Source organism: Cupressus sempervirens, chromosome 1, assembly GCF_028749045.1.
Source record: "Cupressus sempervirens isolate cs-2001-9-10 chromosome 1, ASM2874904v1, whole genome shotgun sequence".
NCBI lineage: Eukaryota > Viridiplantae > Streptophyta > Pinopsida > Cupressales > Cupressaceae > Cupressus > Cupressus sempervirens.
This window is the reverse complement of record NC_143118.1, coordinates 361,501,418-361,522,001: the sequence shown is the minus strand read 5'-3', so window position 1 is coordinate 361,522,001 and position 20,584 is coordinate 361,501,418. Positions and strand designations below refer to the sequence as shown.

At 34.6% G+C, this 20,584-nt stretch overlaps 1 protein-coding gene across 1 annotated transcript in view; it reads left to right on the top strand.

Annotated features, from left to right (window-relative positions):
• Positions 1–16,626, top strand: part of LOC149577751 (clast3-like protein) — a 114,040-nt gene extending 97,414 nt beyond the window's left edge. Inside the window, exon 7 of the mRNA XM_089825510.1 lies at positions 16,155–16,626. Within this exon, the coding sequence (XP_089681636.1) occupies positions 16,155–16,234 (80 nt within the window). The 3' untranslated portion in view covers positions 16,235–16,626. The remainder of the gene's footprint in view (positions 1–16,154) is intronic.
• The last annotated feature ends 3,958 nt before the right edge of the window (positions 16,627–20,584 follow it).

Here is a 20,584-nt window from a genome sequence, read left to right as displayed (position 1 = left end):
GGGTGTATAGATGGCAGGAATAGGACGCTTATCAACTTTATAGTTGCTTCAAAGGAACGGTATTTCTAAAATTAGTTGATGCCTCTGATCAAGTAAAAAATGCAGAAAATTTGTGTAACATGTTGGATGAGGTGGTAATAGAAGTGGGAGTGGCTAATGTTATCCAAATTGTGACTGATAATGTAGCTGTGTATGTGGTAGCTGACACACTTCTGATGGAGAGACATCTCACATTATTTTGGAGCCCTTGTGCTACCCATTGTCTTGACTTGCTTCTTGAGGATCTAGGGAAATTGAGTTGGGTGGAGAAGGTGGTTGAAGATGGAAGAAATGTTGCAAAGTTCATCTATAATCATGCATGGGTCTTGAGTCTTATGAGAGAGCACACTAGTGGTAAGGATCTTGTATAAGTAGGGGTCAAACGCTTGGCTACTAATTTTCTAAACTTGCAAAGCATATATGAGACATTGTTTGACCTGGGGTGCATGTTTTTAGATAAGAAATGGTTAGAGATCCCTTATGCCAGGAAGCATGGAGCAAAGAAGATTGTGAGGATTGTGTTTGATGCTAGCTTTGAAAAGCTAATGGAGGAGATCCTCAAAGTAAGTTTTCAAGTCTTCATTGATGATTTAATATTTAATTTTGAAATACTTTCATTGGCTAATTTCTGTATTTTATTTATGTCTAGGTGTCAGAACTGTTGGTGAAGGTTCTACGAATTGTGGATGGGGATAAAAATCCCATGGGGTTTCTATATGAGGCCATGGATAGGGCCATAGGGGTCATTCAACACTTGTATAGGTCAAATGAGACCAAATATAGACCCATATGGAACATCATTGATCGTAGGTGGAACCGAAAACACCAACATATTCATGCAACTACCTACCACGTGAGTTTGGGAGATGGTTTTATATTGGGCATATTCTTTAGATTAGGAATGGCTTATGAGTTTGATCTTCTTGTGAGAGGCTTACATCCATGATTGGTTATATGGTATGGATTGGGTGTTGTTGTGGCTTCTTGTTGGAGTTTTATGGAGGAGATCTTATTTGACATAGTTTGCATCTAGAGGTGTGTGTAGAAGGACGTGATACAGGTTATGATTTGCATGGTTTTTCTTTAGTCTCGGTTATTTTCTTGGATGTTCGGTTTCACTTACATTGGATTTGGGATTGGTTGGAGTTTGTGATCACTGGTTTGTGTTCATGTATGTGATGTGAGAGATGACATGGTTATTTATTTATATCTTTCCTTTGTTGGTTGCAAAGAACTTGGGAGAGTGTTGGAGACTTGTTATGAGAGTTGTTCTTGCAAGTTATTGGTTTATATATGTTGTGGATGTCCTTGAGACTTCATGGATTCACTTCTTTGAGATGTTGTGAGTGGATTGGTTATAGATTTGATATTATCTTTTGCAGTGGGAGCTTCTCGGTATATATGTGATAGGTATTGCCTTTGAGGCTTGTGATTGCAGTTTATAGATTGAATATGTTGATGATGTGAGATTCACTTGGTATACTTTTGGAGGTATGGATAGTTGGAGGGGTTAGCACTTGTTGTGGGTTCTATTTCAGCTATGGATTTTGACAACTACAGATACATGTGATTACCTTTGGATTAGGTGTTTATGTTTGGCATTGCAATTGGTACAGGATTTATGATTCTTATGTGACAGGTTGGGTGGATTTCTCTTTGGATGGCTTCTATGTATGTCCGGTGGCAGTGGCATAATAGGAGGTGGGATCATTCATGTTCGAGATGTTGGATACTTTGATTTTGTTGCGGATACCAAGATGGAGCACTTACTGTACTTTGATCCATGATGGTGGATGTGTTAGTAGGGATTTTTTTTTTCATTTATGTGGCTACATATTTGACCCTATACAATGTATACAATGAGTGGGAGATTGTTGAGACTGTGTGTTGCGCACATTGCATAATATTGTTATATTATTTTCTTATGTACTGTTGCACCTAGGAGTACCTAAATGGGCGTGCAACATAGAGAGATTCCCATGGGATATACGTGATGAGTCGTATTGTAGCATTGTGATAATATTTGATGTAACTATTTAATATTGGGAAAAGAATTAAATGTCCAATATTAATGTGGGGTCAATAGGTTAGAGAGCACATGGTTTATGTAATACCACTTGGTCGTTTTGTGGGACTTTCTACTATATAAGCAACCACAAGGGTAGTTGTATGAGAAGAGAAAAAAGCCAAAAAGAAAATCGAGCAAGTCAAGCTTGACAGGTTAGCCAAGGGATCATTTGTGAAGGTTGGAAGCATGACATGGAATGTGTGGATTCATATTTGTTCACATGGATTGCTCGGTTGTGGCTATGACTTTGAAGGCTTCCATGGTTGTATTGCAATGGTGTTTTGTTGAATAATACATGGTGATGAATGCTTTTGGAGGATGGGTATTTCTCTTATTGAGGGTTTTCGAGGGTATATCTTGTTTTACATTTTTTGTGGGTATGCTGTCTATTGTCTTGCATGTGAATTTCAATTACATAGTTTTTTTAGATCCATTATGGGTTATGTAGAAACAGTTATATTTTTGCTTGCAAGTTTCCTAACATCATGAAGTACATTGGGGGATCACACAAGGCGCCTTGAGTGCATCCATCAAATCCAAGGGCACAAATTGACACTCGCCACTTAGCCTCCATGTCTCTCATAGGTCACCACCACTTGAATGGACTTTATGCTATTTTTATGTACCATATCCCTCCTTCATAATGTGACAGTTTAATGGTTGTAGGTCGTAAAGGAATATTCATCTTTATTAGTTATGCATACATTCCTAGTTTCTATAAAATGGAAGACAAGATAATCAATCTGCCAGATCAGAATGCACCATGGACCATAACAATGCCTTGATCAATATATAAACTGCTATCTAATTTATTTACTATGAGACTGAAGATATCTTGCTGAGTTGTATGCTTATTCGCTTTTCGATGCCTTGCTGTCTTCTTCCTACTGTGGCTTTGTATCCTCTTGTTTCCCCCAAGATGAAATCTTTCAAGATATCTACCCCCCTATAAGGGATCATCTCCTTTGGATCTGACCATCAGTGATGCCTCTTCATGACTATTATTTATCACGAATAATTCCTTTTCGCTCTTGAATTACTAGAGTGAAACTGTTCTTCTTTTCTCTAACCAACCTTTAGGTTCTGCTTTAAAGATCTCTTTTAACTCAGCTTGAAGGCATGCTCTACTTTTGCCTTATATCTGTTTTTAGTTCTGCTCAAACTCTTCTTAAGTATTTGATTATAAATTTGCTCTTAGATCTATGAGGAGTACTCACAAAGATCCGCTTTTATTAATCTTTCTCCTCAAAACACACAAATCATAAATTTGCTATAGAAAAGCTTCGGATCAAGTGATTGTGTTTGGAGTGAAGGTTTACATTTACGTGTAGTGAAGCCTGAAGTGCAGGGCAATTGAAGACATTCACATTCATTGGCCAAAATTAATTGTGGAATTCTATTAGAGAATTGCCAAGCTCTTGGATTTTCAATCTGTGATTTTGGGAACCAACAACACCATTTGTTCAGAGGGCAGGATCTTGAACAGTGGCAATTATAGGTGAAAGAGGTGGTGCAGTGGGCGAAGGAGATGATCGTAGAAGCAAGGTGATCAAACATGGTAGAGAGACAACAGGTATCAGTGAAAGGCGACTAAGGGAGGGACCATTTGAGGTGTAAGGTTTAAAGGTTTGAGGTGTAAGGTTTAAAGGTTGTGGTTACCATTAGCTAAGGAAAAGAGAGTGCGAGCAAGGGGTGGCACTAGGGGGGGTATTAAAGGTGAGGCTGTGGAGGGAGTGATTAGCTAGGGGGAGATAGGATATGGAGATGCAACGAATAGAGGGAATGAAAGAGGTGGAAGAGAGGGCGTAGTCCACTACGCTTGCATCCCCACAATGGGCCAACAAGTGAAGAGACTAGAGCCAGGCAAGTAGGAGAGCTCGTTCAGGATTAGTGAAGGCTAAAAAAAATTAATAAGTGATGACCATAACATGTCAAGGGGTCATAAGTGTCATTGGAGGATCGTTATAGGTCCAAAGTACCTAGTTTGACTCAGAAGTACAGGCAAAATTCATCACCTGGTCATGTAAGGGGGTGTGTAGATCCCCTTGTGCAGGCATTGAAGTCCCCCAAAATGATGATGCCACCCATAGTCGAGAGCCTACTAATACACTCATGTAAGTCCCCTTAGGGATCCCTCTCCTCTATATTGTGGATTGCATAAGACAAACTGCCACCAAAAAATAACATACTGCAATGAAGATGTCCCTTGTAAAAGAATCCCTCACCCTAATAGGGATCCACATGAATCTAGCAAAACTATCTGAGTTTACAGTTGAAGTTGCGCTAAAAAGGTGATCCTTGACAAGACACACAACCCCACTGGACACCTTGATCCCACTAGCAAATCTGACCTCATTTCAGAAAGAAGACAACCACTGAAATCTCAAGATACTAGGAAGAGGACGAATAAGACTCTCATGAGTCACAGTAACCGAAATGATGTTAGCAGAGCCAATGGCATCCTGAAAAAGACCTGGCAAGGACCATAAGGTATCGTTACCGTTCCAACAGGTGACATGCAGGGAACTACGGGGTGTAACCTGCTTGCCCAATTGCCTTAGCAGATGTCATTTGGCCATAGGGGTAGTCCTCGACTCCCAAGCGGGGGGAGGAGAGTCACGAATGACAACCCTAAGACTACCATCTCGCCTAGCCTCAACAACTAAGCCCTATGAATGCTTCAACTCTAACACTTGTGATTTATTACCAAGATCCTTGTCAAGGTAGATCTTAGTGGGAAGAGGAAAGAGCTTCCTCCTCGCCCAAGAACTTGCAGACAATCAACAAGTGTGAGAAACCCGAGGAAAAGGGTGCCATCGTGCCCAATCCATACTTTGTCAAGTTCAATATCTATAATATCCAACTGACAGCTAAAATGGAGTAACTTGCAGGGAGAGGATCAATAGAGAGGGGAGGAAGGCCCCAAATCCGCAAGTTGAGTTCGCAAACCTGTCTAACATGTTCCTCAGCCAACTAGGCATGGACAAGATCCTCAACCCTTGAGAGTGGCACAAAATTGGTATTGCTGCAAACAAAAGCCCATTATTTTAACTGTTGTTCTATTTCAGACACAAGGGAGGACTGTTTGCTATTTAACTCGGCTTGTTAGTCTTTGATTTCCCAAACTTGTTCTTTATTTGAATCTAATAATTGTCTTATATTAGCAAAGATGCATTCCACCGTGGAAGAATAACTGACAATGTGTTGTTTTAGCTCTGTAACAGTGGTGGGTAAAGAGTTGACAGTATCGTTCAACAATAAATTCTTGTTTTCGAGCTTGGTCATGCGGTCTATAACAACCCTCAGCCGGTTTAGTTCAAATAAACATTAAATTCCTCTTCAAATCAGTAGGTTGACATTTTGTCAAACACTTGGTGAACAAACTCTAATGCCCTTGTGAAATCTCTAGCTGGTTCTAACTGATAGTGTTAGATTATATGAACTGATTTTGGAAACTTGTGTTAGAATGCTTAGGTTTCTGATTTTGAAATATGTATCAATATCCTCTAAATATATTGAATGCAGAGAGTGTGAGCGTAGATTGTGTTGTAGACTCAAATTCTTTCTTTTTTGTTGGTATCTCATCATAAATGTGGGTCTACATGGTAGACTATGAGAGTCATTGCATGTGTTGGATCTATATGTTGGATGCTATTGGGGTTCATGAAATATATGACACCTTCCACTTTTTTTGTGAATGTTGTGCTCGCGTGCATGGGACACTTTTACCGTAGGGGTGGATTGAACATTTTGGTACTGTGATTAAGAAGACATTGTTCATTTTGGCTTCTTATAGAGACAAAATGACAAAGAGACGATTATTCTACAGCCATGAAGTGGAGTACACAACAATGACACACAGGTAGGAAAGTTGCTTCTCTTTGACACTTTAGGTGTCGTCGACACCTTCGATCTTTTCTACCAAGAATGGACATGAGTTCTTTATTGTTGCATTTATTAAGGCACCATTGCAGATTGAAGTTGGTCTCTAAAAAAAGAATTTCAAATATATTAAAGTGATGGCAAGTGAAGTGGAAGGAATCGATGTACTGTGAGCGTAGATTGTGTTGTAGGCTCAAATTCTTTCTTTTTTGTTGGTATCTCGTCATAAATGTGGGTCTACATGGTAGACTATGAGAGTCATTACATGTGTTGGATCTATATGTTGGATGCTATTGGGGTTCATGAAATATATGACACCTTCCACTTTTTTTGTGAATGTTGTGCTCGCGTACATGGGAGACTATTATCGTAGGGGTAGATTGAACATTTGGGTACTTTGATTAAGAAGACATTGTTCATTGTGGCCCCTTATAGAGACAAAATGACAAAGAGACGATTATTCTACAGCCATGAAGTGGAGTGGACGACAATGACACACGGGTAGGAAAGTTGCTTCTCTTTGACACTTTAGGTGTCGTCGACACCTTCAATCTTTTTTATCGAGAATGGACATGAGTTCTTTATTGTTGCATTTATTAAGGCACCACTGTAGATTGAAGTTGGTCTCTAAAAAAAGAATTTCAAATATATTAAAGCAATGGCAAGTGAAGTGGAAGGAATCGATGTACTGTGAGCATAGATTGTGTTGTAGACTCAAATTCTTTCTTTTTTGTTGGTATCTCGTCATAAATGTGGGTCTACATGGTAGACTATGAGAGTCATTACATGTGTTGGATCTATATGTTGGATGCTATTGGGGTTCATGAAATAAATGACACCTTCCACTTTTTTTGTGAATGTTGTGCTCACGTGCATGGGGCACTATTATCGTAGGGGTGGATTGAACATTTGGGTACTGTGATTAAGAAGACATTGTTCATTGTGGTCCCTTATAGAGACAAAATGACAAAGAGATAATTATTCTACAGCCATGAAGTGGAGTGGACGACAATGACACATGGGCAAGAAAGTTGCTTCTCTTTGACACTTTAGGTGTCGTCGACACCTTCGATCTTTTCTACCGAGAATGGACATAAGTTCTTTATTGTTGCATTTATTAAGGCACCACTGTAGATTGAAGTTGGTCTCTAAAAAAAGAATTTCAAATATATTAAAGCGATGGCAAGTGAAGTGGAAGGAATCGATGTACTGTCACTGTAGATTGTGTTGTAGACTTAAATTCTTTCTTTTTTGTTGGTATCTCGTCATAAATGTGGGTCTACATGGTAGACTATGAGAGTCATTGCATGTGTTAGATCTATATGTTGGATGCTATTGGGGTTCATGAAATATATGACACCTTCCACTTTTTTTGTGAATGTTGTGCTCGCGTGCATGGGACACTATTATCGTAGGGGTGGATTGAACATTTGGGTATTGTGATTAAGAAGACATTGTTCATTGTGGCCCCTTATAGAGACAAAATGACAAAGAGACGATTATTCTACAGCCATGAAGTGGAGTGGACGACAATGACACACGGGCAAGAAAGTTGCTTCTCTTTGACACTTTAGGTGTCGTCGACACCTTCGATCTTTCCTACCGAGAATGGACATGAGTTCTTTATTGTTGCATTTATTAAGGCACCACTGTAGATTGAAGTTGGTCTCTAAAAAAGGAATTTCAAATATATTAAAGCGATGGCAAGTGAAGTGGAAGGAATCTATTATAGAAGGTTTGTGAATAGATTCTCACAACTTGCTCTCCCCTTAACAAATCTAACAAAGAAGGGAAAAATAATACTTTTGAGTTCGAATGTATAATGTGAGCGTAGATTGTGTTGTAGACTCAAATTCTTTCTTTTTTGTTGGTGTCTTGTCATAAATGTGGGTCTACATGGTAGACTATGAGAGTCATTGCATGTGTTGGATCTATATGTTGGATGCTATTGGGGTTCATGAAATATATGACACCTTCCACTTTTTTTGTGAATGTTGCGCTCGCGTGCATGGGACACTATTATCGTAGGGGTGGATTGAACATTTGGGTACTGTGATTAAGAAGATATTGTTCATTGTGGTCCCTTATAGAGACAAAATGACAAAGAGACGATTATTCTACAGCCATGAAGTGAAGTGGACGACAATGACACATAGGCAGGAAAGTTGCTTCTCTTTGACACTTTAGGTGTCGTCGACACCTTCAATCTTTTCTACCGAGAATGGACATGAGTTCTTTATTGTTGCATTTTTTAAGGCACCACTGTAGATTGAAGTTGGTCTCTAAAAAACGAATTTCAAATATATTAAAGCGATGGCAAGTGAAGTGGAAGAAATCGATGTACTAGAAGTTGGACAAATTTGCAGATAAGTCTTATTATTAAATCTAATATTGTTATTGCTTTGAGAGTTTTTTTTTTTAAATTGAGATATTTTATTTGAGTAATATAGGTCCATGGATAGTTCTATGAGTTTATTATTACCCATAGCATAATTGAACGAGACTATCTACAATTGTTATTCATATTATCTGATAATTTGCCTGAATATTCTATTAGAAGATGTCTTCTATTATTAGGTTTGAGTTTTTAAGTATTTATCACCCAGACTTTCTAATACTGACAAATGCAAATTATTTCTTTATAGAGATACTACAATAGTATATTTCCAGACTTATTAAGTTGGCATTATTAAGGAAACCTTGGCAAAATCAAGAGAGTACGACATTGAGTATTTGCATTATGTTTACTATTTATCAATTATAGGAGGAAGCTAGGTCTCATCAACAAAGGCGCTAAATATTCATCTTGCGAGAGTTGTGGGCAAGAATTTAGAAATAGTGGGCTTGTATCTTGACGTGATTGCAATTTGTGGTTTCTTTATTTGTAGTAAGCAAAGCATTTGTAGTATATTGCCTAGTTCAGGTGTACAATTACTCTGTAGGGACTCTTCATATTGGAATAGAGATTTACTGACATTTGAATCTATTCATAACCATTTGATCTACACGAGGTCAAAGGAAGAGATTTGAATTAGAGGTCATCAAGGCAACCTATCAAAGGGTTAATGCCCTATAGATTGTGATGAAGTCAAGACTAGATAGTACTATTAATTTCATAAAGGGAGAGCTTGATGAGTTGAACTTCTTTGGGCTCAAGAAGATTTAGGGAGAGCTTGAGCGGTAGAGGGAGAGCATGAAGTCCTTTGCAGAGGATCAACAAGCTCACAAAGTAGCGTGGCTTAAAAAGCTCCTTGTTTGGTCAAACATTGGAGCCAACTATAATTTATTGTGATAATCAAAGCTATAAAAATGTTGCCCTTCTTTAGAGGGAGTTTCTATTAAGAGGGGGTCTCAGGATTAGTTGCTCTTATTATGTTCTAAAATGCACATTTCTCTTAGACAAAGAAATATGAGGTGAAGCCCTTGAAGAGATGTTCTTTAATGCATATTTGTTTGAGATGGAGAAATATGAGGTGAAAGCACTTGAAGAGATGTTTCTCTTTAATGCATCTTTCTCTGAGATAGAGAAATATGAGGTGAAAGCCCTTGAGAGATGTTGCTTTTCCATACATGGGAGTAACCATGGTGGATGTCATGTTGAGAGCTATATGTTTCTTTCCGCACATGGGAGTAGTCATGGTGGACGTCATGTTGAGAGATTCCATGAGGGCATTACATTGAGTGACTTCGTGATGTGAGCTTGCGTATATGTTTCTTTCCACACATCGGAGTAGTCATGGTGGACATCATGTTGATTGATTCCATGATGTTATCATGTTGAGAGATTCGGTGATAAAAATCTTTCCCACAAATGGATGTAGCCATTGTGGATGTCATTTTGAGAGATTCAATGACATGGATATCTAGAAAGATACCTCCTTAGTTAAAGAGGGAGTGTTGGAGATATAGCGCTGGTAGATATCTTTCTCTCATATATTTGAGATAGTCATCTTTGTGATTCACTTTCCTTGTGATGTCTTCATTCTCTGCTAATGCCATTTCATGTTCTTTATTAACGTTTGTCTATAATCCATCTGTGTCATTGCAACTTCCAACTTGTAGACTCTCATGTACGACAACAATTATTGCTTTTATATTGGATTGGTTCATGTAATGAAAGAGCTATTTGTTCTTGTGAAACTATAGCCACTTGAAGAGTTATGTGTCATGCCATAACTTGTATGGTAAGGGCTCTCATGTACGACAACAATTATTGCTTTTATATTGGATTGGTTCATGTAATGAAAGAGCTATTTGTTCTTGTGTAACTACAACCACTTGAAGAGTTATGTGTCGTGCCATAACTTGTATGGTAACAACGGACTCTTCATTGTCAAAGACAATGAAATCTTGCCTCTTCATGGGCCGAGGTGGTGCCTTCTTCTATTTGACATTTTTGGTATAATGGTGAAGGTGATGTTCTAAAGGAGTAACGAGTATTTCCAGCGGTGACGTATTATTGTGTTGCAGAGTTTTTCATATGCTACGCTTTCATGGTATCAAAGAGGATTCATGAATTGTATACAAGTTATTGCATTTCATCTGTGTGTAATGTCCCCACTAGTAGGGTTAGATTGGGACACTAATACTTGAAAAATTAATGTTAGGATTAAATACTAAAAAGTAGAAATATATTATTTTCTCCTTATTTATAGCCATTATCTTGTTCTCATCTAGCCATTTATACAAGGTTACTCATCTCTCGCACTAGCACGATAGCCATTTATATAGGCGAGCAATGTCCTTATACTGGCCCTATGGGTTCTTAATTCATTTTGTGAAAAATATACAAATTAAATTATTTATTTATTTATATTTCTAAATACCACTTAAAATGATATCTTTTAATAATATATATATATATAATCTACAAGTATGATTAATTAATATAAATAAATTCATAACTATAATTAAGAAAATATAATCCATAAACATACATTTCTTACCTTCCTCTTTGCGTGGTCCATTTGGATCTGTATTTGGCCCTTTTTATTTCTTCTTTCTCAAGAGTCACAACCTTTCGTAATATAAATATTTTGAAAAGTCACAACACTTCATAGTTATAATCCTTTCGAAAAGTCGCAACACTTCATGATCAAGATCCTTTAGAAAAGTCCAATTAGTTTATAATTAAAACATTTTTGAATAGTCACAACTATTCATAATTATGACCCTTTCGAAGGTTCACATCCTTTCAATATTATTGATACCTTTTCAAAAAGTCACTTTCTTATTTTCTTCATATTATATTCCTCTTTCATTTTTCCTTTTTGAACTCCTATCTTCTCCTCTTCCTTCTTCCCCCCCTCTAAAATAAACTCTCTTCCCTTTTATATCTTAATTTTAAGGAATCATGTCTATTTGTTAAATATTTTTTGACTTTTCATTAGATTTAATTAATTTATATTATTCTATGTTATATTATTTATTTACTTACTTATTTGTGTTTATTATTAATATATTGTTTATTTCTATTTAAAAAGTTAACATACTTTATACAATATTGTCTCTTGTATTTTATTTAATTTCTTTATTTATTCATTTTGATTTTAATATTTTATTATATTTAAATTATTTAAAATATCATACTAAATATGATTTCGTTGATAATATAGATTAAATAATCATTATCTCCTATTTTTATATTTTAGTATTAGTTTTAATATAACTCTATTATCATTATTTATTTACTAACATTGTATAATCTAATTATTACAAAAATTCTATCTCAAAATAGGGGTATGACAGTAGAATCAGTTTTCTTAGTGAGGATTGTAAAAATCAGACTCATTATTATTCAATAAAGAAATATTATCGGCTGGGTTTCTCCCCTTAAGCTGGAGGTTTTTCCCAAGGTAACAACTATGTTTGTGTTTTGTGTTCTCTATTCCTTGTATTGTGTGATTTCTACTAGTCAGTTGTAAAGTACAAGTCATGGCTTGTGGCTAAGGGGTTTTGATTATTAAAAACCTTTTCTACTCTTTCTAAGATTGATTCTCTTTATGTTGTACTTTCTTTTGCTACATCACAGGTTTAGTGATCTTCATGAGATCTATATGGGTAAGTGCTAGGTTTTGTGCTAGTCTGTTCAATTATATTATGGCTTCATTGTTTACTCGATGGTTTGAAACAAGCCCTTTAGGTTGCTTGGTATGAGAAAATAGATAGCTTCTTCCTTGCTTTTGGTTTCTTTTGTTGCCATTCCAATTTGACAATTTACACTTAGGAGACACATGGCAAATTGTTTGGTACTTGTTTCATTTGTGGATGTCTTTATTCTCATGCATAGTTCCCACTCCCATATTTAAAGCAATTTAGAGAACATTATTGGAAGTTGGAGAAAACTAATATGATCAATATTGGGTATCAACATTCTTTCGTGATCATCAAGCTCTTCAATTCCAAGACGATTTCTAGTTTTCAGCAAATAAAATAAGATATATTTGTTAATGTCCAAGGAAAGACCAACCACAGGTCCAAAGGACTACAACAACTTGGCCAAGTAAAAGCCAATAGCAAGAGCACCAAATAACATGCCTAGAAAGGAACAAAAGCAACAACAAAAACTAGAACAAGGAATGGAGAGGAGAAGACAAACCACCATAATAGCTGGCCCAAACCACCGGGAAAAGTCCAAAACTGAAGGATAGGCCTTGGGTGAGGAAGAGACCCCAAGTTGTTGCTGAGAATCTCTGGGGGAGGTTGTGGAGGAGGGCCACAATTGCAAGGAGGATGTGCGAGGACACACCACCCTGGGGTCCTAGAAGGAGGATCGAAGGTCGTTTGGTTCCCTGTGCGAGGGAAGCCATTGTATAAAATCATGTGATGAGCTGATCCTAGGCCCAAAGCCTCAAACCCTCGTGAAGGTAAAGAGCAAGGCACATTTGATCAATGTACCCAAAGGAGGAGGGGGGAGACTGAGTTTTGATTAGCTTTAGAGATTTGAGGATGTGTCTCTAATACGGCAAGTCATTTTATCAAACTAGTTGAGTTTCTCCAAATAATTGACAAAAAAGCTCAAGTAAACCCAATGAGTACTCATGGGGTGAGTAAACCTAATGTGTACTCATGGCACAAAAAATCCTGTGACTACTCAATGCCTTGCCAAGTACTCAACAGGTTTGGGAATTGTAGATTTGACCTTACAGTGTAGGATTTTGGCTAACTCTCATAGATTAATTTAGTTATGGAGCATAGTACAAACATTTGCAACTATTATATAACCATGCTAGGGTCCTCAACTTAATGAGACAATACATAGACAAGGAGTTGGTTTTACTCAAAGACTATTTCATAAGTAGGAGATATTTTTCACAGCAAGTCAAATTATGATATTGCTATCATGATTCAGCTGTGTAGTTTTTGAGTCAAACTCATTGACCCATGTTTCATGAGTTGTGGTTACAAGAATCCATCTCTCATGAGAATGAATGGAACACTCAGTAAATATTGACATTCAAATGACTATTTGTTAGCAAGGAACAATTTAAATTTCCATATGCTAAGACTATTGTGGAGTTGGCATGAGTTGGTTCTCAATGAGAAGAACTTTTGACTTTCAACAAAGGAAATCATAGATACAAGTTCATATTTTCTTTCTGCTTTTTGTTATTTTGCTAGTTTATCATTTATAGTTCTTTAATTTTTTTATAATATTAATTTGTCCTCTTCAATCTATAAACCAATTACTTATTTATGTCATTGTTCTACAGCAGTTCATAGACCCTTTTGTTTTTCTTCATGTTGTGCATCAAGAGAAGTACACAATCATCTGTGTGTATGAGGATATGGATAGGGCCAAGGAGGCTAATGGATTCATTTATGATATGCTTGAGGAGAAATATTTTCCCAATTATCATTGATTGATGATGGCACCATCAACTTCACAAACCTTTACATGTGACTTATGTTTTTTTAATTCAATGTTCCAATTTCACTTGGATTTCAAAGTCAACAACGAGGTTTTGGAAGGGCTCTACATTGCTATAGAGTGAATGGTGCTTGGTTTATAGCTTGGAGTGAGGATCAGTGTTGAGATTAAGATCATCCAACTTACACATTAGATGAGATATACCAAGGCGACTTACATGATATTTCAATGAGGTAAAATTTTATGAAGGATGTACTAATAATTTTGGAACTTTTCTATTTTTCATGTTAATGTTCAAGTTGAACGATGAGATTGGGAGATGTTTAGTGTTTAGGTGCCTAATATTCAGAGGATTGTTGTACTTGTCTTGAGCAATTTGAGCATGTTTGGGGACATACACTCCATGGGGCACAATGAATTACTGATACAAAAGTTGAATGATCCTGTCTATGTTCATTACAACCTTTGCCTTCATCACAAGTAAGTTTTCGGTTTTGAGTTATCACTATAACATTAGAGGTTGATCTACAATTGAAGCAGACTAGTGAGATTGAGGATAAAGTCTACATGTAATATCAGCATAATCTCGAGGTAGAGTTAGTTGCCTTGGCAGAGAGGAGAGCATGAGCATATCCCTTGGATGTTTATGTCACCCCTAGAGAAGCATATACCATGGCTACAGCAATTTTAAGGACTGATCTTATATGCAAGCACAAGACCTACCATAGAGCTATAGAAGTTGTGGTCCAAAGTAGGTTCTTCTCAACCCCAGTTGTATTTTTAGTTATTTTTATTGGTACCATCCATTATGAAAATATTGATTCCTTAAGCTCAAATCCACTTTGTAGTCATTAAATCAATGCATACTTGTGTATGTGATCAAAGTAGCTTCTGTCTGATTAGTTGATTTAGTGAAGGGTGTATAATAGCAGCTTTAAATCCATAATACCTACTGATTCTATAGTTATCTCAATTTGCTAAGTCTTTACTAAGTTTGAGTTCCAAGTCTGAGTTCGAGACTAGAATCATCTTACTGAGTACGAATCATGTGTGTGTCTCAGGGCAAGGGGGGATGTAATAGGACTGAATTGGTGCCTTACTTCAGGGTGATGTTGGAAATCAACTTTATCTTTACCTTGTAGTTATAAAAGGAATGCATCATCTTTAATGGAGAGAAATTTCTAGTAGCCTTGTAATCCTAATGTTTCCCAACTTTAAGATAAAAATGCTTTGACATGAGCATGTTAAAATGTCATGAAAGCGTGACATTAAAGTCATTTGGCTTGATTGCAGGATATTTGAAGGGCTAGAAATCATCTCATCCTTAAGACTTGATGATTTATTAAGAGCTAGAAATCAGACAGCATGGCAATGAGCGTGGATAATTACTTAAAAGTCTTAAAGAAAATTTTATCATACACCTCTATCATCTTTATTTTCTATAACTAGTTAATAAACATGTTCTGCTTCTTAATCTATCCCCTTAAGCAATCATTTTGGAATGGATGTATGTTAGGGAGATATGGTAGACATAGGTTCCCATAGATTAGGTAGCCCACTCCAAGGGATGGAATCTTCACGGGAAGTTCCTGCTGCTTGTGGACCTAAGGGCAAGTTGTCTTGGTCAGGTACTGCGCACTCTTGGGCCAGGCTGGACAATCATCCTCTATAACCCAGGCTCCCTCAAATTATGTAGCCTACCCTGAGGGATGGAATCATCACACGATGTTCTTGCCATTTGTGGGCCTAGAGACGAATTCTCTTGGTCAGATGTTGCATGATATTGGGTTTCTGTTTAATAGAGTTGAATAGTAACCAGGCACCCTTTGCAAATTTACTTTCCAAACCCTAGATATGATTAATTATGGAAATAGAACCATGGATAGTTGTTGTATTATCTATCTAGGTAGATTAAGATAATTTTTCTTATGTAAATGCTTATATTTGTTGATTAGGAATCCCTAACCCTAAATAGAAATAATGGGTCTTATGAATTATACTTCAAATATTATCCAACTTGATTGCAGGAGCTAAACCAGGGTTCATGCTGAGAACTGTATTATATTCCTTATTTCAATTAAATTTGTGATTTTAGGGCAAGATCTAGGGTCCTTCAGAGAGGGACATTACATGGGATTAACCGGTCATTACAATTTCTCTTTGGTTATTTGTGGCAAATACACTAAATAAATGATTATATTGTTAAACACAAGGTTCTTATGGTATTGACTAGAAATTGATATTATGAATATTAACATATGGTTCTCTTAACTACTTGCGATCTCTCTTTTTCAGGCAATAAAAATACAGAGTGGGTGATTCCATTGTCATGGAAATCTGTTTATGGTCCTGGTCCAGATATTTCAATATTCTGAACTCATATCTATGATTAGTGGCCAGGTTGGGTTTGAATTTTTGTTTTGTTGGAAGACATGCTACTTGCATTATCAAATATATTTCTTGTAATGTATCTGACAATCTAGCAAAGGGCATTGATATAGATGTATAGGCAGATACAAGACTACAATTATGCATCTGAGATATGACAAAGGAGGTCTCAACAGGTATTTAATACAAGGTTGGCCTCTCATTAATAGCCCTTATTGTCCAACTCGAAGGAAGATGAACAAGCAATTGTATTATAATAGGCAAATTTAAATAGCTTGTATATCTCTTCCATTTCATGCTGGGAAGATTTGTTTTGTTACCAGAAACTCGAAAGGTATGCCACTGTTTTTCTAATTCAATAAAGTTTTCTTTTTGTTCAGAGTACTTCATCGCAATTTTATTCAAGGATTGAAAGTAATGTCCCCAAATATTTATCTTAGGAATATAGACTTGTAACCTCAACAATGGGAGACTTCGTTTTGCTAAATCCTTTAGAACATACCATAGATTCTCTTAGTAGTATACAAGAACCAAATTATTGATCCAATCTGTATAATTTAATGAACTTTTCTACTCTCTTAATTGTATGTGTTATACGCAAAATTAACAACCATATTGAGCTCCCTTCTGACAATTTGTTGTTATGTAATTTAGATTAATGTGTTGATTGGTAATGAATTCAAAACGGTGTATGTACGAGATATGACTTATCCCTTTATACCGAGTAAATGACTATCCTTCACGGTTCTCCGAAAATATGTATATTTTCAATTATAATGTGACTCTTTCATGTGTACCACCCAGTAATATTACTCCTTCCAAATTATATATATATGCAATGCTATATGTTTATTGGTTGTTATTACTGGTCTTCTTAGTCTCTGTTCATTGGCGATGTTTTATACTGCATCCAATAGTCTTAATCTTATTGTGTAGTTGCCTCTTCCATTTCTTCCGCAATGTTATATATTCCCTTCTATCTGCATAGATATATATCTATACTATATCCTCATCCAAATCGCTAGCTCTATTCTTCTCTTATGTTATTATTGTTGAACATCTCATATGATATTTAACATCAGTACTGTCTTGAATCTATGTCACCAAATACCTCTGTATGAAATTGCATATTGTATTTATATTGATCACTATTCTTCTGTGGATTGTGTTCGACTTCTTGAGATCACTTCTTTTTCTTTGTATGGATATGTGAGGGATAAATGACAATGACTCAAATCTAGATTCCATCTCTATCCTTGGAACCAATGTTTTAAATTGCTTCTTATTATCTTTGCACTACGACGGGTGTATATCTTGCAGAGTTTTATACCAACGTAGACTGGGTGATGAAGTAGTGAATCGGCTAATTTGCTCTCTCCTTATATGTGTGTTGACTGACTGTGTTCTCCTTAACCGCTTGTTGTATATTCCACTATCATCTATTTCTCATACTAACCATTCGTCTTCCATAAGAATTACATGGGCGTCGTTCTCTTTTCATGTTCTATGCTTCTTGTTGACATCCTATCATTCACTATATACCTTCCTAAACGAATACTCATTTCCCCTTCGATGATAGTTGAAGTGAGATCGCCCTTAATAATATATCTGGTTGATCGATTAGTCACAATGGTTCAAATTAGGAGATGCATCTCTTACTCATCGCATGTTCTTTTCAAATTTTATGTCTTAGCAATCGATGGCCTTGACTTACCACACCGAGTGTCCAATTATATTATATTCTCCTTAGAACTTACGATCTCTTCTAATTAAGGAGTCTTAACGATATTCCTTAATATCTTGAACCACCATCATCCCCGGATAATTAATTAGTGATGTGCTTCTTTGATAGAGATTACTATATTATAATAACTAATCATTGGTAAGGATTACCGTGATTACTCGATCAATATTCTATTCGATGTCATTATATTTATGATAACACCATTCGTACTTGTCTCGGTCAAATCTTCTTATTCATATTACTATTGTTATATTTGCTTATTAGTTCCTGTCAAAGCAGGATACTATTTTTTTCATTTAATTCAATTTTTCAATTAAATTGATCAATCAACTCATAATATTTAAAAGATTAAAAGGAACTTCAAATATTTATATTTTTTTTAATTTATCATTATTTTATAAATCATATTTTTCATTCATTCTATTTGACCATTCTATTTTTGGTAGGGAGAAAATTCAATTTTCTCCAACAAAAATACAAATATTTTTTAACAATTCTATCATGCATTAATGAATGCATTAATTACAACTTTATCTTTTTCACATTTGTGACAAGTTCATTAGATTTTTAAAAAGGGTAATATTATTATTAGTTCTTGCCATAGGCAAGAATACTATTAGATTCATTAGACACAATTAAAAACTAATAAAAACATTTCATCAGCCAATCACATTTAAGATTTTTTTGAATTCTTATGTCAAGTGTATAGTTTAGAATATTATACATATTTATAAAATCAAAAAATAGCTATTTATTTAAAATCTTATTGACTTCAAACAGAAATTAAAACAATTTTGTCATTTCAAGTGCAGATATCATTTATTTTCATTTAATATGGTGTATACATTTCTGCACTCATTTATTTACTTTGGGACAAGACCAAGTCAATTATAGCAGACCAATGAGCTAATAATATTTGTTGACGTATGCTCTAAAGTTGCCTTTTTTATTTGTTTTTTTAGTTTTTTAAATGTGGAATTGTTCTTGGTTTATATTTATATTTTTCTTAATAATTTGGTCATACTTTAACTATATGGATAATAAATTAAAATTGAAAACATGATTTTTGATATAATTATAGTTATATTTAAATATAAATAAGAAATATAAATATAAATGGATTAATAAAATTTTTTAATGAACTAACTATAAGTATATATTTTTAAAATGAATATATGTACATTAATTGAAATGTGTAGATATATTTATAAAATAATTTATTTATAATTAATTATGAATATATTTTGTAATATTTTTAATAAACTAAATATATAAAGGACACAAATTATTAAAGAAAATATAAAAAATCAATCAAAAAAACAAACATTTAAATAAATATAAATATTTAATTTACTTAATAATTAGAATTATAATCTTAGTTATTCTATATGGATAATGTTATGATATTTTTCTCTTAAAATAAGACATACTTGATTTGTCTATGTGTTCTTTAGATGGAATGAAATTTCATATCTTTCCCCTCACAATGTTTAGATTATTTATTATTAATTTATCTTCAATTTATATATACAAGAAAATTATATCTCTATATGTCTTAAGTTCATTTTACCTTCTATCATTTCTATGGCCTCTAATATTTTCCATTAAATATTTACAACATATTTCCATAAATTGATCAATTACATTTTAATAATAATATTTTAACCTTGTTTTATTTTACTTATTTCTTCCCACATTTCTATCTTAAATCTTAGCTGCATTACTTTTCGGTGCTATATATTTTATCTTTATTTTCATTTAATTATACTAACTTAAAATGTAATTTCATTAGACATCGTTGTAATAGCAGGTCACCTAGGCTCTACTATTGCAAACAACCTTTTATTGCATTCCTAACATGGTATCTATATTAATAAATTCATATAATGCTTTTATGTTTTTTTAAAGACCTATACAATCAACAAAGACATAAAATTATTGATTGAATAACTACACTCTTACAAAAATTTAACTCTATTATTCAAATTTGAAGTAAGATCTATTAATTTGCAAAGAATCAATGTATTAATTTCACTCAATCTTAACACTAAATATATTACACAATGGCAAGAACTTTGACACTTTGCGTCTCTTGTTATCTTCCACCTCATACCGCTTTGAACAAAAATAAAAATAATGTCTAATCAATATTATTATCACAATTTATTTTTCTTACCAAGTTCAAATATAGAGTTAAATATTTTATATTTCTTATTTTAAATATATTTATTAGTTTTACGTTGATGTTTATTATTGTCAATTGTAAAATGTCATTTCTTTAAGTCTACACTATGTTTTACTAGTTACTATTTTACAATCTTGCTCTAATTTTTTTATACCATTTTACAAATTGTTAAACTAATACTACCCCTCAAACTTACTAGATATTTTTGTAGTTTGAATTAAGTAATCAACAATTTATTTTTTTAAATTAAATATTTCAACTTATAATTGAATTAATAGAAATGAGTAGTTCATTCATATAATATAATTTCTATTGTTATTTATACATTTCTTAAAATAATATATTTATTAATCTTTTTAAATTCCCTTCAACTCTCTCTAGTATTCTACCTTTACTTGTCCTTATAAT